The sequence below is a fragment of the Anser brachyrhynchus genome (genome assembly GCF_964034855.1).
Source record: "Anser brachyrhynchus genome assembly, chromosome: 4".
Classification (NCBI taxonomy): Eukaryota; Metazoa; Chordata; class Aves; order Anseriformes; family Anatidae; genus Anser; species Anser brachyrhynchus.
In genome coordinates this window covers 2669451-2695528 of record NC_137698.1, presented here as the reverse complement: position 1 = coordinate 2695528, position 26078 = coordinate 2669451, and the positions used below count along the sequence as shown (strand labels likewise).

The 26078-nt window shown below is 38.7% G+C and overlaps 1 protein-coding gene across 35 annotated transcripts in view; it reads left to right on the top strand.

Moving 5' to 3' along the window:
• Positions 1 to 25714, top strand: part of ANK2 (ankyrin 2) — a gene marked incomplete at its 5' end in the record, with an annotated part of 358674 nt that extends 332960 nt beyond the window's left edge. For 18 of the 35 annotated variants that reach the window (XM_080591203.1, XM_080591200.1, XM_080591196.1 and 15 more), the window contains 10 exons: positions 8789 to 8863; positions 10995 to 11126; positions 11586 to 11732; positions 12725 to 13007; positions 14979 to 15258; positions 17015 to 17107; positions 17542 to 17625; positions 18786 to 18950; positions 20391 to 20573; positions 23444 to 25714. In XM_080591203.1, the coding sequence (XP_080447329.1) occupies positions 8789 to 8863; positions 10995 to 11126; positions 11586 to 11732; positions 12725 to 13007; positions 14979 to 15258; positions 17015 to 17107; positions 17542 to 17625; positions 18786 to 18950; positions 20391 to 20573; positions 23444 to 23458 (1457 nt within the window). In that variant the 3' untranslated portion in view covers positions 23459 to 25714. Of the gene's footprint in view, positions 1 to 1630; positions 7406 to 8788; positions 8864 to 10994; positions 11127 to 11585; positions 11733 to 12724; positions 13008 to 14978; positions 15259 to 17014; positions 17108 to 17541; positions 17626 to 18785; positions 18951 to 20390; positions 20574 to 23443 lie in introns of all 35 variants that reach the window. The other 17 variants (XM_080591209.1, XM_080591178.1, XM_080591211.1 and 14 more) reach the window with 4 other exon arrangements.
• Positions 25715 to 26078: the final 364 nt, after the last annotated feature.

Sequence of the window (26078 nt, the reverse complement as noted above, 5' to 3'; positions counted from 1 at the left end):
AGCACCAAAGTCCTGAAGATCAAAGGGATGGCCATTCCCCTATAATCTCCTTTTGTCTAAATTAGAAATGCTTCAGCAAGAGAATGAAAGAAGGACATTAGTGTGACAAAACAGCCAGTAACCTGCTGGGAAGTAGCATTCACCATGATAAACAACATTACCAATATCCAATTTCTGCTCTAATTCATTATCATTTATACCAGGAGGACCAATTTCATCAAGGTGGAAAAGACAAGCTGTCGTACAGTCAGCAGAATGGAATTTCAGTTACCCCATGGGTATTTTTACAAAGAAATGCAGATAATTATGTATTGCCTAGCTTCCCCTTATTTGCATTACTACTTTGACTTTTAGACCAGAGTGCAGAAATATACCAAGTTTTACATGGTATGCTACCTCTAAAAGAAAAATATACAATTCCATACAATTTCTAAGCCTTGCTTTCTGCTCGTAACTAACTTAATTCCTCCAGTGTTTAACTCTGTTCAAAATACATTTGCTAGTAGTCCTTCCTGAAATTAAATATTCCCAGTAGGCAGTAATGGCATAGCATCCAATATACTGTTTACTGATTGTACAGATTGGAGAAATATTTCACCACAGTATGTTTCACAATAACTTCATGTATCTTTAATTTATATGATTAATTTTAAAGCTCTTGTTTTTTAACTGAGGTTACATTCACAGAAGCATTTGCAACACCTTTGCTTTGCATGGAAATAACTTGCCTTACATAAATTGTATGTATGTGTCTAGTGTGATTGTCTGATTTTTGGTTGCCATACATTACATTTTTTAAAACTTTGAAATCACTTCTAAGTTGATTCACAGTTTTTTCTTATTATCTCTCCTTTTCTTCTGTCTTCTCTTTCCTCAGTCAATTCATTAGTTGTCAATGAGGATGTTCCAAGGAAAGGACCATGCCTCTTAAAACAAAAGAATGTTTGTTTCATTGTTTAGGTGTGAAATCCCCTTAGATGAAATGCCGGTTTGCAGCTGATTCAGATCTCTACATATTTGATCATATTTTAGATTATTGCAGAATTACTTATAACTTTTTATTTTGGTCGTTAAAAAAAAACAAAAAACAACAACAAAAAAAACATTAATCCAATGTTATTCTGACAGTTTGCTAACGCTGGCTTTCTCTTAGAGGAAATCGACTTTCAATCAGTTCTGATGCTTTCCCCCTCTTTTCTTGTTTATTTTTATTTGAACATTGATCTGTAACATCTGAACAATCTTGAGATGCCTATCTTTGTGTAACTTCACTGTGTTTCTTCTGTTTTTAGTTTTAAATTTTGTTGTTGGTGGGTTTGTTTTGTTTTATTTTTTAATGGTGTCCTGATTTGGTTTGTTACAGCTTTGGTAATGTATGTGTGGTTGTGCTATATTGGTAAAGTTAAGCAAGTTATTTCCTGCCATTTTCCTTTTCAGTTTTTTTTTTTTTTTTGTGTTAGCTTTGCTTTGCACTTGTACCCTCAGATCTTGTGGATCCACCATTCCTGGTCCATTTTGTAGACCTTCCTACCACTGCAACCAAAGACTGTCATTTTCAGTCCTGATTACATTTTCCAATCTCTATTTTTGATTTCCATTTTACTTTCAATGTTTTTCATTCGCATCAAAGATGACGAGACAGAATCTACAGAAACATCTATCCTGAAAAGCCATCTGGTTAATGAAGTCCCTGTACTAGCCAGTCCAGACTTGTTGTCTGAAGTGTCTGAGATGAAACAAGATTTGATCAAAATGACTGCCATCTTGACAACTGACTCTTCTGATAAATCAGGCTCAATTAAAGTGAAAGATCTTGGAAAACCCACTGAAGAAGAGCCAGGAGAGCCTTTTGAAATAGTTGAAAGGGTGAAAGAAGACTTAGAAAAAGTAAATGAAATTCTTAGGGGTGGGTCCTACACCAGAGAAGAGCATGCTATGCAGAAGTCCCTTTCCAGACAAGAATTTGTAGAAGAAGAATGGGTCATTGTCAGCGATGAAGAAATTGAAGAGGCCAGAAGAAATGCTCCTTTAGAAGTCACTGAACCTACCTGTGTAGAAGTTGGGGTAGACAGAGAGACAGAGAAGAAAGACATGACAGGAATGGTAGATTACCTTAGTGAGGATTTAAAAACATACGTTTCTCTTCATGAGGTACAACCACAAGCCTTACAAGAAGACTTAGTAGAAGAGAGATTTGAAGCTGTAGTAATAAGCAGGGATTCTGAAAAAGGAGGACAAGAATCTCCAACAATTGAAACACTAAGCCCTCAGGAGCAACACAAGCCAGCCTTAGAAATTAAAAAGCCAGTTAGAACTAAACTGAGAGATAAGCAAAAACAAAAGGAAAGCAAGGTGCAAAGCAAAGAAGAAAAACCAGGACTAATGAAGTGCAGTTCAGATGAGTCACTACATGAGGAGGAACAAGGCTTAACACCGGCAGCTGCTCCTGAGGCTAAAGCTGTATCCCCTGTCATAGAGGAAACTCCTATTGGCTCAATAAAAGACAAGGTTAAAGCTCTTCAGAAAAGAGTGGAAGATGAACAAAAAGTACGTTCAAAACTACCTGTCAGAATTCAAACAAGAGAAGGCACTGCGGAAAAGGCTTCTAAAAAACCAGTACCAGTCAAAAAGCCAGTTGCACACAAAGCACAACCTCCTGTTTCACCTTCTTCTAAGACTGAGAGACTTGAAGAGACCATGTCAGTTCGTGAGCTGATGAAAGCCTTCCAGTCGGGTCAAGACCCATCCAAGAATATATCTGGACTGTTTGAGCACAAATCTGTCAAACAAAAGCAACAGCCCCCTGAGAAGGAAACAACTCGGAAAAAAACAGTTTCTTCACAAAGTGAAACAAAGCGAGTAACAAGCCACAAGACAGACAAACCAAAGGACAAACAAAGCACTACAGTAAAAGCAGAGAAAGAGCCACAATCAAAAAAAGGAAGAATGCAAATTTCTACTGTTGAAATTACCAAGAAAGCTGTAAGTAAAGACCAGGTAAAACAGCAGAGCTGCAAAAAAACAGCAGCTGAGCCTCTCTCTCCAGTATTTGTTGATCAAAGTGCCAAAGATTCAGCAGCGGTGAAGGGCAGGACTTCTGATGACCAAGCAGATACTGACTTTCAGATCAGCCCTGACAGAAAAACCTCAACAGACTTTTCTGATGTCATTAAAGAAGAACTTGAGGATAATGACAAATATCAACAATTCCGACATCTTTCAGCGACAGAGGAAGGCGAGCTTAACTTGGAACAAGTACTGACCAGTCCTTTCAACGTTGCTTTCCCCACAGAGTATGTAAAAGATGGATTCCTTCCTGCTCTTTCTCTGCAAAGTGCTGCTTTTGATGGGAGCTCAGAGAGCCTTAAGCATGAAGGTGTGGCCGATTCTCCAGGTAGCCTACTTGATGGAACTCCTCAGATCAGCTCTGAGGAAAGTTATAAGCATGAGGGGCTGGCAGAGACTCCAGAAACGAGCCCTGAAAGCCTTTCCTTCTCACCAAAGAAAACAGATGGGCAAATTGAAGAAGCTAAAGGAGCAGCTAGCGCACACAGAACTGCAGAAACATGTTCTCCGAAGGAACTCTCTCCAAAGGAAGATGAAAAAGGTATTACTGAAAAACAGCTAGATGCTGTAACTGAGACTAGTAAGTCTCATTCTGACCATGTATCAGAAGAGCTTGTACCTAAAGCCTCTGAAGAAGAGGCTGATAAACTTAAAGAAAGTAGCTCAGCTTCCATAATGAAAGATATTAGCAGGGATAAAGAATCCAGAACCACTGCACACTTAACTAAATCTTCTGAAACACATGACACTGCTTTAGAGAAAGAAAAAGATATAACCTGTGAACGCCGTGTTGTGGTTAGAAGTCCCCAGAAATTGGAACTCTCACTTGCTAGCCATGATAGTGAAAGCTTTAGCCCAGTTGCAGATGACTCTTTGGCTATAAGTCATAAAGACTCATTGGAAGCAAGCCCAGTGCTAGAAGATAACTCATCACACAAAACGCCTGATTCTTTGGAGCCCAGTCCTATGAAAGAGTCTCCCTGCCGTGATTCCCTTGAAAGTAGCCCTGTAGAACAAAAAGGGAAAGCTGGCATTTTGGGGCAGGGTCCTCTTCAGTCTGTTCTTAGCAAAGGAGAAACCTGTCCAGAGCTGGCATCGGTGCGTTCCAGGATTCTCCGTGACCCTGAGGGGAGTGCTGATGATGACAGTCTAGAGCAAACATCTCTCATGGAGAGTTCAGGGAAAAGTCCTCTTTCACCAGAAACTCCCAGTTCTGAAGAAATTAGCTATGAAATCACACCTAAAACAGCAGACTCACAGGCACTGTCAAACATACGAAAGTCGGCCATGATACCTGAAGTCAGTGAGGAACCAGAGGATGATTCTGAAAGTGAACCAAAGAAAAGATTTACCCCTGAAGAGGAGATGTTTAAAATGGTAACCAAAATCAAAATGTTTGATGAATTAGAACAAGAAGCAAAGCAGAAACGAGATTACAAAAAGGATTGTAAGCAAGATGAATCTTCTGCAGTTGCTGATTCAGAAGTTGCATGTGAAGCTGAAGAACCAGAGTCAACAGCTGTTGAAGAAAAAGATATACCTACAGTGGTGATGTCTTCAGCTGAATCTAGAAAGAGTTCTTCCTCTTCAGAAAGCGAGCCAGAATTGACCCAGCTTAAAAAAGAAGCTGACTCGGGTTTCTTAATGGAGCCCACGATCCGAGTGCAACCACCTTCACCATTACCATCCAGTATTGACTCCAGTTCTAGCCCTGAAGAAGCAGGTTTTCAACCTATTGATTCAAAACAATGTTCTTCCAGGATAGGTGCCATTAAAGCAGAACAGGATAAGCCAACGGAAGATGACAAAGAGGAACCATATATCCTTGGGGACAGCTGTAAGGCTTCCACACGAGAATCTGGCACTTGCCATTCTGATGGTTGTGCACCAGCAGAAACTGACAAATCAAGATGTGATAGCACAGATGACAGTGAGACAGTTAGTCCTAATGCCCCAGTCACACAATTGCAGGGTACTCTGTGCCATTCATTTGGTGACAGGTCTCACAGAGAAGTTCATGCTGAGTCTTCAACAACACTAGAGCAATATGATAGTAACAAAAGTGGTATCAAAAGCACCCCACTGTTAACACACTCAGATCTCATTGCTAAAGGAGCGGTGTTTGAGAAAGGAGATGACGATTCTTGTGGACACAGTACCACTGAGTACTCTGTGCCACAAGATGGCAAACTGACTGAAGGTGATCCCACTGACCATTCTGGTTTGGGGAGTGATTTGGCAAAAGTAGATACAGATTTTGAAACGCCTCAAGGAGATATTCGTATTGAGGAACCCTTGCCAGAGTATTCATCCCTCACCGCTGAAAGGGTGGAACTTGAAAGTTGTGTTGTGGGTGCTGCTGAAAGTAGTGCTCCTCATATAGTAAGCCCTTATGAAAATGTGTCTTCTGAACAATTTTTTACTGACTGTGAAGTTAAGGTAGGATCTGGTCAAAGTCTGCTGTCTAGGGAAGACTATTGTATTGAAGAAGGACAAGATCAGAGCGGTACCATTTTGCTTAGCAGAGACACGGGTAGCGAATATCAGTCTTCAGAGGAAGTATATATGGAAATAGAACCAAAACCAGAGGATTTATTTCAGAAAATCTCACCAGGGTCTTCAGCATCAGATTCCACAAAGTTAACTGAATCCACCTTTGACGATATAAGAGATGAAACAGAAAAATTGATCAGTCAAGTTGTCATCACCAAAACTGATGTGGATTCTGACATGTGGAGTGAAATACGTGAAGATGATGAAGCTTTTGAAGCTCGGGTGAAAGAAGAGGAACAAAAGATATTTGGTTTGATGGTAGACAGGCGATCCCAAGGCACAACACCTGATACAACACCAGCCAGAACACCCACGGAAGAAGGGACACCACTTAGTGAACAAAATCCTTTTCTTTTTCAGGAAGGAAAGTTGTTTGAAATGACTAGAAGTGGAGCCATTGACATGACCAAAAGGAACTATCCAGATGAAAGTTTTCACTTCTTCCAAATGGGCCAGCAGCCTCCGGAAGAAGTTTCTTTATGTGAAGAAATGAAAGAAGCAGCAGAAGTGGAATCTTCTAAGCCAGAGAGCTTACCAGATCCATTTCCCCCTTCAGAATCAGAGGGCTCAGATATACAAGGAAAAGATACACTGAAAGGTTCACCCTCACCATCTGAGTCTTGTGATAAATCAGAAGAAATGAGTGGTGAAGGTGTCAGTATAGGCACTGCAAAAGCAGAGCTTAAATCCAGAATTCCAATTAAAATGGGTATTTCAGCTTCTTCAAAATCACCAAAGAAAGAAACTGCTGCCTCTGAAGCTGAGCCCTACTCCAGAGCGGAGACTGACATGGTTGATAGCAGTCAGGTGCCTTGCCCTATGTCTCCTGAGCAGTCTGTGGTAGAAGACGAGTTAGATTTTTCCAAAGTCACTAGATTTGTTTGTTCTGAACAGGATGATGAGTCCCCAGACTCTTCACCAGAGGAACAGAGATCTGTGATTGAAATCCCTACTGCTTTAATGGAGAGAGTGCCTTCTTGTGAAAGCAAATCCAAAATTCCTGTAAGAACAGCTGCTGCTGCATCACAATCATTGCAACAATCAGAAAACGAGAGCCTTCCCACTGATGGCTTTCTCGACAGTCTGCAGTGTGAAGGAAAAGATGACCAAGCAAAACCAAAGTCTAAAATTCCTGTCAAAGCAGCGCTCCAAAGAGCTGAACAACAGTATACGTCCACAGACACATCTGTCCACAAGCTAGAGTCACCCAAAGCTCTTGACACGACAAGCAAACTACCTATGAAACAAGATAACCGAAGTAAATCTGAATCTGATGCAAGTGTTTCCATGGACCCAAAGACTAAACGCTCAATAAAAGCTAGGAGTTACGCAGAGGCAGAAGCAGAGGCCAGGGAGAGGGAGAGGGAGATGAAGGTTGAGCTAGACTCAGAGGAGGCAACAACAGGAAGACTCAAGGTATTTTCATCACGGTTGCCAGTTAAAAGCAGGAGCACTACAGCCTCCCGCAGTGCTTTTAGTCCTACAAAAGAAAGTAAGGAACATTTTTTTGACCTTTACAAAAACTCCATAGAATTCTTTGAAGAAATTAGTGATGAAGCTTCTAAGTTAGTGGAAAGACTCACACAGTCAGAGAGAGAACAAGAATTAGTTTCAGATGACGAAAGCAGTAGTGCCCTAGAAGTTTCAGTTATTGAAAATGTGCCATCCATTGAGACTCAGCAGTCAGTTCCTGAAGACATCTTTGACACCAGACCCATTTGGGATGAGTCTGTAGAGACTCAGATTGAACGTATCCCTGATGACAATATCCATGACCATGCTGAAGGTATTTGCCAACGACTGAGATTCCCTGTGCGACGCATGTCATAAATTAAACTTTTTGTTTCTTGTTTTCTTTGGTGTGCGTGTGTATATGTAAGTTTGTATACGTGTGTGTAACATGCTTGGTGTTTTCTTTTAGGCTTTTGGTGGTTAGTTGTGTTTTTTTTTTTTCCTCTATAAGCTGTATTTGTTTTTTGTGTTGTGTCTGTATTTTTCTTGTCTGTGAAATAATCTCAAGATTGCAAGCCATGTGTGCTTATGGGAAGTGTTACCTTAAACAAAAACACTTCTAAGAATATGTATTTACCATTAAACTGATCCTTCAGGTCATATACATTTTGACTTTTGGCTTTCCCTGCCCCTATTTTTATTAGTAATGATTTTTTTTTTTTTTGCATCAGTTGAAACTGGAACAGGCAAATCCATCTTCTCTTTTGTTTTTACCCAAAGAAACATACAGAAGCTTTGAAGAATCAAATTTGTCTTATTCCTTTTTTTGGCCATTTCTCTCTCATGAAAATTCTGTGTCACCAGAAACTTAAGTAAAAGTTGTCTGGTGTTTGGTCTTCCCCTCGCTTAGTTGCATATTGCCATTGGGTAGCTGTGATGGAAATCCAGTAGCTAAAATGAAACCATATTTCACCAACTTTAAGCAATTTTCTGAATGTGGGATTTTGCAATCCATGTGTTCATTCAGGGAAAATCAAAACTCAAATTCTGACATCCTCAAATTAGCCTTGGGGATGGGAGGAACAGTGAGTCTCACTGTTTCTGAAATATACAAAGACTGGTGAATGAATGTCTGATTTTTCCTTGCCTTCAATGTAAGTCTTTTATATCACTCCTTAGTTGAAAGAGTCAAAGACATTTAAATTAATAATTTCCAAATGCAAACCATAACATGAAATGCCATGTGGACTGTTTGAACAAAAGTTTCGCTACCACAGAAAGAAAGCAATTAGAAGCACCAGTCCAGATGAATTTTGCAACCTTGGCATTTACTAAGGAGGCATGGAAAATTACAGCTCTTAACTTAGTTAGTCTTCACCTTAATGTTAGAATGAAGTTTTAGAATAAAATGCTTGGATAAAATAGTAGAGTAGAGTAGGCACTTCACTCCTTATTTAGATTTTTACATTAAAGCCTGATTTTCAAATGGGAAATGTAGATAGTTCTGTACCTTTGAAAAATCAAGCTACCTTTTTCTTCTTTTTTGTTAGACCTGGGGATTTGCAATCCTTACTATAACTACCCAGTTGTAGCAGCCTGTCCATGTTTAGATTAGAGCAGTCAGAAAAAAATGCTATCCCTTCTAGGTCTTTATCACCTATGGAAATGCTTTTTGATTTGTAAAAGACAACTTGTGGCTGTTCTCTTTGACCTTTAGATCAACAGGATGATCAGGAAAGGACAGAGGAAAGACTGGCCCACATTGCTGATCATCTTGGATTCAGTTGGACAGGTAAAATTCACGTTATCTATTCTAGTGAGAAACAAGGCGAGCATTCCTAAATGTTTTCGTGTTTCTTTCAGATGATTTCCTCATTCTCTAAAGATGTTTCATAGAAATACTTCAGTAGCTTATAGGAACTAGATTGTTTGCTGATTACTAAGATTCCTCTAGCCTGTTAGGTAAGAACTAAGATGAAGAGGTAACTCCTCTCTATTTGTTGTGGTATCTCCAGAGGGAAAGCTCCTAGGATGAGAAAGTGACAAAGAGTTGGCGTAAGTTACCTTACGCTTTCTTGAAAAGTGCAATGACTCTAGAACATAAACTATCTGGAATATAGATGAACAAACATCATTTGTGTTCTGGAAATCCTGAGCTGGAAGACCGATATGGGGAAAGGTTACATCAGCTTCTTTTTTTATGGAAGCTATTTTCTTTCTTTTCTATGTGCGGAGGAAAAAGAAATGAAAAGGGTCATATTTGTAACAATCACTTCAAGACAGCACAATTAACGTTCCGGGGGAAAAGTTAAAGTAGCAGAGAATGAAATGCAGATCTGTGTCACTGAAAATCAGCCCAAAAGCATTTACAAGGAAAGAGCTATGGAGAAATCTCTATGCTATGTTAAGCTGTGCCATCCAACAAAAATTTAAATCAGGTCTATGCTTTTTTGTATCTAACCCTAGAGCAGTACCACACTGATGAAAGTAAGTGGGGTTCTAGTGGTTAAAGAAGAATTGTATTTAAAAAAAAAAAAAAAAGTGTTAACTACTTGGTAATTGAGGTTGCGCTCTATACTGTTTTTATAAGCATCTTCAGAGAATAACAAAATATCACTGACATTTTTGTATATTTTACTCATCTCCTCCTTTCCTGTCTTCTATTTCAATATTTCTCTATTTCAGTCTATAGAGAACACTGGAAGCATATGTCACTTTTCCCAAGATGGATTATTTTTGAAGTCAGTAGGACTTGGATTTATGCAATGTAACAGAATAGGAATATGCTGATTTTTTTTTTTTTTTAATTAATAGAAATGACTAGACTAATCTGAAAACAAAACTAGAAAAACTGGATACTCATCAAAACAGACAATTCTGTATTTTACAGAATTTTGGAGAGGACAGAGAAATACACCTGCAAAAGTATTCCTGTCTTGTGTTACGATACAGATTGATTATGGTAAAAATTGCTGTGTCAAATGTTACTTTGAGGGATAAAACAGTGGTTGGTTTTTGTTCAAACTTACTTGACTACCTAGAACTTAAATCTGATATAATGTTATTGTGTATTTGTTCAAGTTTACAGTTGCACCAGTATACAAGCCAGTTTGGAAATAAGTTTATCTAGGGCCTGGGGACTAGGGTTCCCCTCTCCATTAAAACGTGGCACCCTCCATCATCCACCATAGTTATAATTACAGCGGAATAGAGTATGAATCCTTCTTTGTGAGAGAAGCAGAAGTCCGGGGACCAAGAGTAATAGTAGGAATCTCTCAATTTCCCCGTGGCTTTAAATCATTTGATTGCCTGTTTCTACCTACAGTCATGTCTTAGTTTGGTGGGAGAAAGCTGACCTTCATTCTGGATATAATAGAGGGGCTACAGACTGTTAAAGACATTTCTCTTTTCTGGACTGCAGTCTGAGCCTATGCTATGTCAGAAAGATACTGGTTATTAGCTTCACATTTTGGTTTTTGGTTCTCAACTGTGATTCATAGGCATTTACTTTTCTTTTGATGAAACAAGTCCATGGGCGTAATATGATTACGCTTTAATCTAGCTGTGCAAAATGCCATTACTCAAAATCAATTCTTTCACTGGATTTGGTGAGCATGGTGCTTTTGAAAGAGCATGGTACTCTGTCGTGGTTTTGTCAGTAGGGTTGTATCTATCTCTGAGAAATGGTGCACACAGAAAAGAAAAGCTCGCATAGACCCATCACTTCTAGGCATAATGCTATTCTGACTTTGTCTTGAACCTCTTGTTTAACAGTGTCTCTAAACATAACAAGGTACATGGAAACAAAGAGAAATGGGTGTCAGAAAAGTTTGTAATCCATTTTTCTGCAGACGACTGTAAAATAGATGTAAGGTGGGGAAAAAAATAAAGGACATATTTACAGAAAATTATTTCTTTTTCAGAGCTAGCAAGAGAACTGGATTTCACAGAAGAGCAAATTCATCAAATCAGGATTGAAAATCCTAATTCACTTCAAGACCAGAGCCATGCACTCCTCAAATACTGGCTTGAAAGGGATGGGAAACATGCAACAGGTTCATTACCAGTTATAGTACATCTACACTGTCTCCAATATACAAGTGGACCAATGTGTGTTATAATACAAAAAAGAAAATGTTTAAAATTTAGGCAACAGGAAGAATGGCTATAGGTTGGGTTCTATTTTTAAGCTTGTCTGTATAACGTGGTGTATCGTAGGATTCTGTAAGAGAGAATAGTTTAATATTGTTCATTTGGAGAACATCTTAGAGCAAAGCAAGAGTGGAAAAATACTGAAGTTTCTTTTCCTAAACTAAAAAAATACTTGAGGGAACTACACCAATTTGTGAAAGGAAAGACTAGATTAGAGGTAATTTTTGTGTGTGGCCCTTAAGTAAATCTTACATAGCTATGCTGCTAAATCAGTATCCTACATACATAATTCATATCGAAAATAGAAAGGAGAGCATGTGAAGTTCTTAATTCAGCTACATGGTGTCATTTTAATGCCACAGATACAAATCTTACCCAGTGTCTTACAAAAATCAACCGAATGGATATTGTTCACCTAATGGAGACCAGCGGCATAGACTCCATGCAAGTCCACGGCACTCGCACGTATGCAGAAATCGAACAAACAATAGGATTGGACCATAGTGAAGGTAAACATCTCCTGATACAGTCACAGGCTGAATAGAAGTTCAGATTAGATCAATAGTTGTACACTAAGGAAACACCTCCAAATTATGTGAAGTAAAATTCTCTTGTATTTTGGAAGCGATACTTTTACACCCTTAACTTAGTATTGAACTAGTAGCTTGGTAAAGTATCAAGACAGTCACAAACATCCCATATTTATGTAGATGATGTAGGAATAGTTTATGTTTGCTGTAATTAGCATTCAAATACAACAACGGATCAGTTTGTTAACCTCCATATCTTGCTCAAATTCAGAACAAATAGTTATGTTTTCCACCAAGCTGTTCTTTGGAGTTCAGCAGATTTCTACTGAATGGGGTTAGTGAAGAAAAACAAAAGCTTATGACTTGTAGCTTGTGGAATACAAATGCACATGTTATTTTACATCTTCTGCAGGATTAGAACCCATGCTTTGAGAAAGTGTTTGGGGGAGAGGGAGGGAAGGATTGTTTGTTTTTAAGAATTATTTTGATGCATACGAATTAGCTAGCCCTTGCACCTAGACATGTATGAATTTCTTTTCCCATACTTCTATAGTATTTATAACTACACAAGCTATCGACCTGTGTAATTATTTTTTCCATAAGCAGCTACATCAGGGATGGGGGGAAAAAGCCACTAAAATGGGTTCCAGTCTGCTGGAAAACAAACAAACAAACAAACAAAAAACACTATTGCAAGTCTTTCATACTTTGGGAAGGTTTGAGATTAATTGGTGTAGGTAGATTTCTGGGCAGATTTTATTTTGCCTATTACTGTCAAGATTAATTATTTGGCAGCTGTAGTGATAATCCAGTGTTCCTTCTACTGCTTAGAGAGGTTATATGCTCTCCCACTCAAGCTGTCTAAAAATTTCAGGTAATTTATTCCTTCCAGGGATTTTAAACACACGTAGAGAATTGAAGTGACTTTCTGCATTCTAATGAGACTTGTAATGATATTTCTGTTTTCAAAGGGTTTTCTGCACTGCAAGAAGAACTGTTCAGTTCAAGACATAAGCAAGAACAACAGCACAGAATATCTAAAGACAGTGACCCAACTGAACACCCTCCTATTGTCTCCGAGGAAGACGTATCTGTTAGTTACTCTCCTTTCCAGGACAGCACTCCCAGGAGTGAGGCAGAACTGTCAATGGCTGAGCTCCTGAGACAAGCACACAAGGAACAAGCAGAATCTGAATTCTCAGGGAAACCCCAGGATGTGCCAGAAAAAACATCTGCTTCACAACATGAATATTTGTAAGTGTCACAAGACCAAAATGAGACCTATGTGGAATAGATTCTCTCTTCTCTGTAATAAGAGGATTTTACAGTTTTCTTTTATACAGATGTACTCACTAGAATTCTCCTTCAATTCTGCATACTAGTTCATGAGTTCCTTCTATAGGCTTGACTTCTTAATCAGTGTGGTGGAAGCCTTAAAGACTGGGAGAGAAAGTCAGTCTTCCACTGTGAACATACAGTAATAATCTAGTTCAATATGTATGAAAGAAGAGGGATAACGCGGGCTTTCTTCCGTCAAACTGTATTTTTTAACATTACTTGCCATCTAACATATAAACTTGATAGAATTAACACTAGAGGGCCCTTTCTTCAACTTGAGGATGGTTTTTTAAATTGAGGCAAATTTTTCCTAACTTAGTCATTACTTGCAAAACTCCTAACTACATATTTGCAACTAGATTTTTACAAGCCAGTTTCAAATGGCTGAAGGAACAGAGAGGGTTTTGGACAGACAGGACAAAAGTACTTAAAGGAACACCACATGATGAAGTACAGACTTAAAGGGCTTGTATAGCATAGCTTTGAATTCTGATTCAGGGCTGTCAGTGGAGTTGGTTTCATTTGGAAAAGGACCTGAAAAGGATCAAGTTTCTTTCTTCCCACCCATCACTAACCTTGCATCCACAGTGACAACTCTTTGCAGGGTTGATTCAGGTATTCATGGGCTAGCAAAATAGGGAGGATTCCCTTCCAAATAGGTGATTTTCCTAGGAGCAATTAGCTTTGATGTGGAGATGCAGCTCTGAACAGGGAGGTTTTACAACCTGAAGAGAGGGTGGGAGACAGAAACAAGCATCCAAGGTAGGCCTAGATTGCACTGATACGCAAAAATACCAGTACTTCCTAATGATTTGCATAAGGAAGGAAACAAATGCTTTTGAGGAATAGAGGGTAATTTTTAATGGTGTGTTTTTAGCTGCAGAAGTGGCACAATTCTGTACAGAAATAACAAAGTCCAGTACAATAAAACCAGCAAACACATACACACAAAGCGGACTATCACAGGTATTATTAAGGTTACGGAAGACAAATAACTTATCTGCAAATACTGACAGCTGATAGAAATGTCAATAAGCTATTTGTATGTATTGTGCAGTCAGAGCATGGATTCCTTAAAACTACTGTTTTCGCCAAAGACAAAAAATATTGAGACAGTATTGCAAATGCTAAAATGAGAGTAGCAATGACAGGGGAAAATTGCTGTACTTCACGTCTAGTTTGAACTAGGATGAAAACTGGGCTAGATGTAAGTAGCTTTATAAGAAAAGGAAGCTTTTATGAGAAGAGAAATTCTACAATAACGCATATAGCCCACTGAAAGGGAAAAAAGTCCAGATCAATGCTGTTTAACTTGTACTACAATTAAATGTTTTCTTTCTTTGGAACACAGTTGTGTGGAGGTCAATAGTTAGGGGAGCACAATAAATTGTCAAAACACAACTTATACCAGGAGAAAAACAACACATACACATGCAAGTTAATCTGTTACTGTTATCTAGTCATGGGATTGGTTATGTAGAAAGGAATCTGGACTCACAACTAGTAAGACTTAGCAACTTCCTCTGTTAATTTTTAGGACAAGAGGAAAAACAAAATGCGTGTAGATGCTAGCTCTAAAACATCTAAGAAGTTTTAAAAGTTAAAGTTGTAATTCTTGCAGGCTCACTGTTTTTACGTGTGTGTGTATGTATATATATATATATATAAAAATATATATATATATTCTCTTTTCATACATATATATATATACACACACACACACATATGTATGAAAAGAGAAAAGCAAGCCTCAACAGGTGATTCTAGGCAGTGAAACGGTTAATGTTAATACAATCAGCATAAGTCTGAAGTGACCCTTTGGAGTCACCCTGGCAGCAGAGTCGGACTACAGTTATCTGATAAAACTCTTGAACCTGTAATTCACAGCGTCACAACTCCAGAGCAGTCTGCAGCAGCAGAAACTGGAAAGGCAGCAAGTGAAAAATCTGCATGCTTCAGCGTGGCAAAGGAAGAGAGAGAAAAATCATCCCCACGTTCCCCATCATCTTTGCAGAGCGGTGAATCTCCCATCATCCAAGAGCCCGAGGAGCCTGAGCTCCATCAGGATGACGTCTCTCCAAGAAGAACTAGTCTAGTGATAGTGGAGTCAACTGATGAACAGCCAGAAAAGCTTGGAAGTGGCTACGAGGAGGAATCTTTGGAAAAGGTAAATACCAACTTTTCCTCAAAGTAATTAACACAGTGGACAAATTTTATGTCCTGTCATTCTTAAGATGGGAATATTTTCTATGAGCCTGATTAATCTTCATCTGCAGCTGAGCCATTTTCCCTTTCCTCTGTGGTTCTGAGGGCTAGCTGTAGTCATTTGTGTAGAGGTTTTGATAGCAGAAGCAAAACCAAGATCCTAAAGTCTAAACTGTAATTCTGGTTTTGCTATCCTTACTTGTCCTTTGGTCTGTGGCAGTTATGTCCATGCATGTGGGAGTTACTTGGTGTAAGTAACAGATGCAGAAGCAAACCATGTACAAGTGAATGCTGAAAAATAGATGTACAAAAGGCAAAGTTACAGTGTTAAAAGCTCAAGAAGACAAGACTGGCCCAGAGCATCATGAAGAATGACATGAAAAACATTGTAAACTTAGTGAGATGGAAAAAAAGGCAGCAGGATGTACATTGCAGAAGACTAAAGATGCACTGGAAGAAAAGAACTTGAGAATGGTGTTTATGTAGCATGCAAGCAGTAAAGAGAAATGGAGACAGGAGATGGAAGAGGAGAGCAAAATGTATGTGAGGTAGGTCATTTGGCTGCGTAAGGCAAAGGAACCTTCTTGCATATTTGGTGAGAAGTCCAGAGGGAATAAAGGAGAGCAACTACATGGCTTTCAGGGGAATTTAAGGTACTTGGCAGATTAGGTTTAAGAATAAACAGCTTTTTTTGCCTGTTTTAAGTCAGAACAGAAGGCATAATTGAGCAGGAAATTAGTTTCATCAGTGAAGTCAGAGCAGAGACAGAACAGTTCTTAAGCAGAATTGGTTTCCTGTTTTGACATTCACCTAGGAACAGACTCTTCTTTCTTCACTGTTTATGTTGCCAAATGTACCACCTCTAGAGCAATGTCTCACAGATCTGCCTCTGGGATCTCAGAAGAATGCTGAATATTAAATGCATAGGATAAATGTGATGTTGAAAGCTTAGCTATGATAGGACTCAATACAACGGCTGCTGTCAAGCATAATGTACTACTTAATCACTACAATAATCCTCATCTCCCCCAAACCCACCCCACCCCACAGACTTTATTTATTTTCCCCCTTATGCTTTGATATTGTAGATGTTTCCCAAGTAGTTCTTTTCAGCTTCTCTTTGCCTTCTGACCTCTTCCTTTAAATTTTGAATTCTTCGCTGGGCAGGAGAACCTCAACACTTACGACTAACTTTTACTGACCTTTCTTTCCAGTGCTGAGACTGTTGATACATTCACCTCTAGTTAAAGCTGTTCAGTCCTACTGTCTGTATGCTATGCTATGCACTTCTTAGTATGGAGGACTAAAAGACTTCTGTACAATTTTCTGTGCAATGCAGAAAACATATGCAATACATATGAATGCCAGAGTTGGTGTTAGTAATACTGTCTGGTTCATCTCAGCCATGTCATACAACATATTTCAGGCTTGTCTCTGGCAACCTTAAGAGCACTGAAACAACTAAGACCATCTTATAGAATTAATATCACAAAGACTGATCTTTCAACATGCTAATGAACGACTAATATACAGTCAAGTGGCCAAAGCTTCCCCCCTGCCCCCACATAAGTGTTTTACAGATTGAAGTCAGGTAAGAGGCAAAATCCTGAAAGCGCAAGTTTTCAGAAGAGAAGATGGTTTTAGATAAAAACAAGACAGAGCCTGTAAGTAGTGCTAGCACTGCATACAACAGAGCACTGCTTCCATGCTTCCAATAGGAGCTAGCAGAGGAGTTAGGCGAGCTGGAGACCAGCTCGGACGAGGACGAGATGGTAACTACCAGGGTCATTCGTCGCCGGGTGATTATTCAGGTACTGAGTGTTGGATGATTGCACGAGCCAGCGGTGTCTAATGTCTGGTGTAATACCTTCAGGAGTGATGCTTAGAGAACCACGTGGCTGGTATTGCACCTGAAGCTGCAATGCTCCTGAATAATGCATGGTCATTAGATAAACCATTCTAATACTTCTTCTTGAAAAGAGGATTGTAGTAATACTGCTAACACAACTCTACATCCCATTAAACACCTCAGTAAGAGGAGGACAATATGCAGCACAGTCAACTAACACGTTTGCCTGTCCATTATGTAACTTTCCTTTGCATGTCTTTAGGTATTCAAGTGGAGAACAATTTCTTTCTAACATTTCTCAATTTTATTCTAACTGATTTTAAAAGTTGCTTATTTAAAAAAAAAATTACCTACATTAAGACATTGCTTCCTTAAATTTTGTTCTTTGTCATACAGGCTGATAGCATGCCTGAAATGCCACCAGAAACAGTCACAGAAGAGCAATATACAGATGAACATGGCCAGACAGTGGTAAAGAAGGTACACCCCTTGCTACCTTCTTACTATCCTTTAAAGGAAGAATAAATAAATCCACATACATGCCCAATTTTATTTTGTAAAGGGGCATGATTTTTAAAAATTGAACATAGAAGAAACCAGAATTTCTGTTTATGAGAGACTTCAAAATGTGAAGATTTGGATTATTCTGTTTTATATTATTTTGTAACTTAACATGACATATTGGTTAACTTTCCCACATAAATCCAATGAAAATTCTACATACACCTGCATGAATTCTACGTAGACCTGACTATTTCTGAGGAAGTGCCTTTTTTTTTTTAAATAAATAGTTAAGAGTATAAGCGTACTCATATTAATGAAACTAATGGGGGGCTAGATCCACAAATACAAATCACCTAAATCCAGACTTTAGGGCCTTGAAATCTTCACTCAGCTGTGCCCAAGCAGGTTGCTGAATTTCTGTAGCTGTACATACAGTTCAGTTTTTATGGCACAGAATGTCTTGTCAGAAGGAGCTGTGAAAGCATATGGAAATGTGTCCACAGAAAGATGCGTAGCCATCCTTCTGAGAGACTTATCTCATCTTGAGCCCTTCTGCTGCTCTGTGTTTGGCTTGCCACTGCCTAGAAAGCTTAAGCACCAGATGAGGTCTCTTAAGCGGGTTAATTCTAGCTCACTAGGGCAGCAGTACCACGGGCAACAATAGTGTAATGACCAAGTCCCTCTGCAGATCTAGTGCTAAGTACTTGGTAGCAAAGTTGATAACCTCTTACTTTCAGAAACCTTTTAATTAGTTAATACTTTTGAAAAAGCCAGTCTAAAAATGACTTTTAGCAGTTATGCTGTTGTAAACTGTTTCCTCGCTAAGAGGCTATACTGCTGCTCCTAATAGTAACTACCATTTTAGAGAGTCATTCTCATATCTGTATATATCTTCACTCCATTTGTGAAGTAAGTTTATGGAAGCTTTGCTGTGGGATAAACAAAGCAGGGCCAGTGCCTCAATGTGCAGCTTTACTGTAGGTATTTGTGAGAATGCGTGTTAAAGACTAAAATGCTGAACCATCTATGTAGGTTTTTCTGTGTAGGAAAGATGCCCTTAGAGTAGAAAGTTCTGTATAGAGAATAAGAAGGAATTGTTAATTATTTTGGGACAAAGCTCTATTTCATTCCTTCAGGTCACTAGAAAGATCATCCGGCGATATGTTTCTCCAGATGGCACAGAAAAAGAAGACATCATAATGCAAGGAACACCACAGAAACCTGTCACCGTTGAAGAAGGAGATGGCTATTCCAAAGTTGTAAAACGGGTTGTGCTGAAGAGTGACAGTGAACAGTCAGAGGTCAGATCATCCACTTTCCTTGTGATGGTACAAAGCTGCAGTACGCCCACCAACACTGTACCTAATAGCTACATCTTATGGCAATAAGATGTATAAGATTCATTTTTGAATGACCCTTTGAAGATTTTCCTTACAGATGGAAAGGCTTCCAAAAAAGACAAAGAAAAGTAGGGGGTGGGAGAAGAGGCAGTTGTCTCTGAAAACATGTCAGGATACAGATTGTGATTCATAAGAAGTACTAAATTCATAAAGAAAGCAGTATGTACCAAGATGGCATATAGATAAATGGCAAATATGTCTTTGTTATTATACCTCATACTCTAATAAGGAAGTTGACGAATATTGTAATGAAATGATCTGATGTTCTCCAGATTTCTACAGCTAAGCCGTTCTAGAACTATATAGTTGTATTATGTTTAAAGTACTCACGAATTCTTTGATTCGAAGATGCTTAACAAAAGCGTTACCTTCATGCAAACTATAGAGCCAGGTAATTAAGAGAGAAAAAACAACCTGAAAAGGTAAGTTCTTCTCAGTTTGTCTTTTCCTGCCTTAGATCACAATGCAGCCCTATAGACATTTGTATTAGCTCAATTAAGGTAGTGACAGAGAGGCAGGAACCAATAAATAGGGATTCCTTTCAGCAGTACTACAATTGGAAGCAACGTTTAACTAACAGCCATTCAAAATGCTAAGAACACGATTGCTGTTCTCCCTCGCCAGAATTGATCATCAGAATTAATTCCCTAGGAGTGTAAGGGAACATAAAAACAAAGCCCTTTTTTTTTTTTTTAAGTTAGCTGACCATACCAGAACTACTCCATATCACATGGAGCCCGTATACACTGAATTTGTATTTTGCCGATTAGAATTGTGTTTGTCTCTTTCATGTGGTATTCTAAAATTCTAGTCTGTTGTTCCTATAAGAGTTCCTTGGATTTTAAAGTAAGTCTTCTGAGGGGTGAGACAATCTGAATTTTACGGTATGAATGGATACCACTAATTCATACTACCTGCTGAATACAGCAGAGATTCACTGCAAGAGGCCCACTTGTTACTTCCTATAATTCCAGCGGCCTTGGAACACGTGAGCCAGTATGGCAGCCTGTGGTGTGGCGGAGGGTGGCAGCATCCCTGCTACCCTCAAGCTAGTTCAGGTTCCAGCAGCAGTTTCCACCCTTGTAGCATAAAGCTTCTCAGCAGAACAAGTCCTCCAGGGCTGTTCCTGCTGTCTGAATGGTACGTATTTACAAGATCTTGTTCTGGAGCTGTAAAGCAGGTAATAAAATGTATACTCACTGTTTTGATGTGTACGCATAGGAAGTGAGACGTTTCTTGTTTTCTGTGGCAATGATTAAAAAAAGAATCATAGAACAGATACTAAGATTTTATTTGCTACATAACTTGTATCCAGTATAAATCTGTTTTCTAACCTTCCAGGTGACTTTGTCTGAACCTGGTGTTTTGCCCAGTGCCTCCAATTTCCAGTCTGAACCAGTGGAAGGCCGCAAGGTCAGCAAAGTCATAAAGACAACTGTAGTGCAAGGAGAGAGAACAGAGAAACACCTCGGAGATGCTAGCTTAGCTACTGATCTTCCGTCAGCCAAAGAGGACTTTGAAGAGGTAAAAATGCTTTTTTAAAGTAACAATTAAAATAAGTGTCACAACATACCTGGAGACAAACTCTACTGAAAATTTTGCTGGTGGAGCATTAAACTCAACTACCAAATATAAACCTCTGTTGTTGTACTTGGCCATGTTATGAACAGATTAATATATTAAATATGCATAGGGGAAGAAGCTACCATTACAGAATTAACTATGAAACTTTTTAAGATTAAAAAAATACAATAAGGCAGAGGACTTAAGTAAAGTTGATAGAAGTCGTGTGTGTGGTTACTCGTAAAGAAGGTCATTCGTACAGTGCCCCTCATGGACCTAATTTTAGAAATTGAAACAGTTAAGTCGACTCTAGCGGTAGGCAGATGTATCACAGCAATTACTCTTTTTCCTCTTGAAATGAAGAAACAGCTATCAAGCTAATTAACACCTTTCCTGTTTTTTTTTGCTTTTTCTGATCAGTTTAGACATTTCAGTAATAGAAAAGGAATACTGCAGGAAGACAGCAGGAGCTAAAAGCGCTTACACCAAGATGCCAAATTTCCAATTACAAATACAGTCCCAGCAGCCAGATCCCTCTTTCCTGACAGTAACAAAACAACCAGCAAAAACTGTCACATACTGTGATAGAGATTCAAAAATGGCTTGGGAAATAACACACTTTCCCACTTTGCAGCCGCCACTTTATCTTTCTAGTTAAAACAAAAAGCAAGTTGAGAAGTTTGCAGATGATAACACAGAGAAGACCACATCCAGCCAACAAGGAATAAAAACGCTGCCTTTTTTGTTTTCTATAAGTATTAGTAACAGTAGATACTCTGTGGAAGAACTTGCCAGGCTCCAATTCGCTGATTCTTTCATTTCAGAGGTATCATCCATCTATTTCTATGTATACCTGTCTAGTTACAGAGAATAGGCAACTCAAACTGACAGGTGGGACAGCTATAAAAGAGAATATTTCCTGTGAAAGGAAAAGGGTTGCTGTAGCAGCTGTTGTAAATAGACACAAAGGATGAGTTCTGCAACCATGGTGCTCCAGGGCCTTGATTTGGGCTGCTTCAAACTTGAAAGTGCGAAGACTGCTTCAGTACAATTCTTAGCACAATGACACTATCCTACCCAAAAAACTGTGACAAACCTGTATGTTTGGGGAAGGGTTGTAAGGATGCAAATGGCAGGCAGATGCTTCTCTATTGTTTGTCTATTCATCATTTTCTCACCATTCCGCTTCATTTATATCAAGTATTAAGGTATGAAGAGCAATTACCTTCTGTCCTAGGTTTCTGTTCTTATGTTTTAATTGGAAGTTTATGTTTTAATTTGAGGCATTGAGCTATACAGGTAACCAAATGAAAGTCCAACTCCCTGCTTTAGTAGAGAAAGAAATCATGAAAGAGGATGGATCAATTATTAAAAGGTTTGGCTTGGCATGTCAGTGAACTGTTACTAGAAAAGAATTAACAAACTCATTATGAACATAAGTGGATTTAAATGTGTAAAGTGAAACCACTGGCAGTATCTAAAGCTTCATTACAAAAGTACTAATCATTACTACTAACATTCTGTTACAGGAAGGCATATATGCACTGGAAAGGTCTACAATTAGTTGAAAAGACTCGGTCAATAAGGGTGATGTGGGCTAGCAGCCAAGTAGGGCGCAAGTGCTTGCTAATTCTCCTTCCCTGTTCTCCTTGGGACAGGGTTGAACAAAGACAATTTAATAAGTGAAGAAAGGATGATGCAAAGAATCATTCACCACCTCCCACAAGCAGACTGATGCCCAGCCAGTCTCTGAGCAGTGGTCACCTCAAAAGACAGACAGACATTCCCGCACACCCACTTCTTCCTCTCTACGTCAGTTTTTATTGCTTAGCACGATGCCGTACGACATACACCATCCCTCTGGCTAGTTTGGGTCAGCTGTTCTGGCTGTGTCTATATCCAATTTCTTGCCCAGCCCCAGTACACCCATGAGGAGAGCAGAGCCAGGGGGGACAAAAACCAAAAACAAAGTCCCAATACTATGCAAGCACTGTTGTTCAGCAGTAGCCAAAGCATTGGTCTGTTATCAACACAGTTGTGGGCACAAAGCCAAAACAGAGCACCACACAGGCTGCTGCTGTGAAGAAAGTTAACTCCATCCTAGCTAGACTCAGTATAAAGGTGTATCACTGCCTGATTGATTTCCTTGGAGGCAATACAAAATAATAGTAGTATGATTTACAGTTAACAACATTAATCAAGAATACTTCAAAAATATTTTTTCATACCAGTTGACTCAATATTCAAATGATCACTATCAAAATTGATGAGAGGATATATGGATATAAATATAAGTCAAATACGTATACTATTTTCTCTCTCACACACACATCAGCTTAAGTATCAGCAAATACAGTTTTACTGACTGTCTTAAGGCAGGCTTGCCCAGAAGCAAGTGTTGAAGAAGCTATTAGCTTAAGAAACTGAAAGTACCATGAAGGAATCTTATGTTAATGTTCTACAGGACAACTCTGAGTGTTGAAGTTAAATACAGCAATTAGGAAGGTCCTGTGTGAATTTCAAAGTGTGTTGCATGCCCATGTTACAGCACGTTTTTGCTGAGCATCTAAAACTGTATGCTTAATAAGCATGAGGAGATGAACTGCCACTAGTTTACATTATGAAAGCCAGTTAAATGGTAGTGTTACATTCAATACAGAGTGAATAAAGAATATCTGACCTTAGTTGCTAGCTTAAACTGCTAGCTTACAATTCTTCTCGTTTTACGTTAAATAAAATTTAAAAACCTTAACATTCCATCTGGGGAGGAGCATCTTTTAAAGCCTTCAGAAACTGTGGGCTAAGAAAGATTTCTCATTCTTTTTCTTTAGGACAACGCTGAGTAAAGCCAGCACACAGAAGAGGACTGTGATGAAGGATCAGTATGGAAAACACATTCATATAGAAGAACTGGATGACAGACCAGAAGTACTACCACAGGATGACCTCCAACACGACCTCCAGCAGCTTCTTAGACACTTCTGCAAAGAGGACTGGAAACAGGATGCTAAATGAGAAGCTGCCACCCCTCAACACCACCACATAACCATCCATCCAGTATGCAACGTCCATCTCCTCTAGGTGTAGACATTGTTATCTACATAATCACTGGAAGACACTACTGCCATTTCTACTTGTGCAGATGCAGTGAATTCATTTTTTCCCCCTGTATTTGATTTTGGGTTTTTGTTGTTTTTTTACCCTGTAAGCTAATTTGTGACCAAAGATAGCATCCTTCATTCAGGATGATTTATCCACCGAACCGTCGTCTTTGTGCTGTACTGGGAATTTGTCAGCATTGCCACTTTTTGCTGGTCCTTTGCTTCTGCACTAGCTTCATGAAACTGCATTTGTCAAGCCAACTTCATCTACAGGCCTCTTCAAGTGACTATGTACATGCATCATGAAAAAAGGGAGTTAACATGTAAACTGTATATAGCAAGAGTATTTGGACTTACAAGACTGCAGAAAACACACTGCCTCTGAATACAATTAGCATCATGGATTACAAGGTCTATTGACACTGCTGAACAGCGATTATTAATAATGTTAACACTACGAACACAGACTGACTGAGGAGGAAGCACTGCAGACCCACTGCATCCATAAGACTTCCAGTTTAGGGATCTATTATAGTTAAAGGCTCTAAGAGTCAGGCTAAAAACCTGGAAATTCAGCTGTTCTCCTGAAGTAACAGCTGACTGTGGCCATCGATACTTTTAAGACCTTTGGACAGCCACTTAAAGATTTCCAGAAAAAGAAAAAAAATTAAAAATACCCAATTAGGTAACCAACTTGCTAGCAGCTATATCTATGGCACATTTGCATACGGTATTAAAATCTTTTAGATCTGGACATGTGCCAGGGTGTATTAAACAATTATAACTACAGTAGTTTCTTGTTTTCATCACTGCTTTAGCAAACCACACTGTCCTGCTGGCCACTGCACTGTAGATAACTATGGGAGAAAGACTTAACCACTATACAAAGAGAATAATTAATTCACCATATTTTATCAAGATTGCCTCTTATCCGATAAATGCATGTGGCATTTGAAGGTCAAAACCAAACCCTCCTGTAATCATGTCAGCTTGTTGGCCCTCTTAGCACTGAGCGAGCAGTTTTTATCCTCCAGTCAAGCGTTTTTTAAAGAAAAAGCTCACAATCCTTGAAAGCCAGTTTCTGTTCCTATTTTGTTACCTATCTATATATAATATATATATATTTCTAAACCAACCCTCTGAAAACCATGATACCATATCTGCACTTTTATTTTCAAAAAAAAGGAAACAAAGAGCTGACATTTTTGGTATTCTATACCTTAATATTTAGTGGCAGGCACTCTATAGTGTTTTAGCATATGTAACACACACGCAAACAAACACACTAAATGTTTTTAAACAGCTTTTTTTTTTTTTTAATAGTATACTCAAGAACAGATTAAAAACAAATCCTCTCCTGTAGGGGGTAAGAGTTTTCCAAGTTTATCAGGCCTTCTATGATTATAGTTTGCTTGGTTGTTTTTTATGACTCACTCAGTGCTCAGAACAAGGGCACTTCTCATTAAGCTAATGATGCCAAAAGCATGAAAACATCTTGGGAGTTCTGGCTTCCAGCAGGCAAAGCAACCCGAGGTGCCATGCTAACACTCTTTTAGCAGGCAGAAAAAAAAAAAAAAAAAAAAAAAGGTGTTTTGGTAGCCAAAATGAACGAGACCCATGATGAGACATTTCACAATACATCATGGCTTTCTTATCGTCAAAGACAGCACAGGATGATCTACAAGAATGGGGCTCTAAAGAAATGCATTTCTGTTGTGTTATTTGCGGTGCAGATGATGTTCTGTGTAACAACATAATGGTTATTCACCTCTTATTTTGATTTTTTGCTGTGTTATCAAAGAACTTGAATACTGTGAGAAGAAGTGAATTTTAAGTTGACGAATCAGCATCTTGTTCCCATGGTGATAACACTAATTGAATATATCTATGAGGGCATGTATTAGTTAAAAATTAAAAAAAAAAAACCACACTAACAATACATAGCTGCAATGTGTACAATGGCTGATTTAACTAAATAAAAATGTACAAGTGTTAAATGTAGCAATGATGGCTCACTCTCTTTTACTGTCAGTGCAGCATAAAAGGAACAGCACCCAATTGGGGACCTTAACTGTACTATCACAATTATAATTCCTCCATACTGCACTCTTCATGATCTTTTTAATTCTGCCGTTCAGCAATGAGTACACGTCAGTCCTTATTAAGGGTTAGAGGTAGTGGTGTTTTTTTTTTTTTTAAATCATTGTTATTATTTTTTCAAAGGGTAGCTCTCTATGTTTTCTAATTATTCCATCTGGCCTGAAAGTGCAAGATTTTCCTTCAATTATAGCCTGGACCATTTGTTATAATCAGTATGTCTTCGATGCCCACATGTACTACTACAGCAACTAGTGAGTCGCTCTCT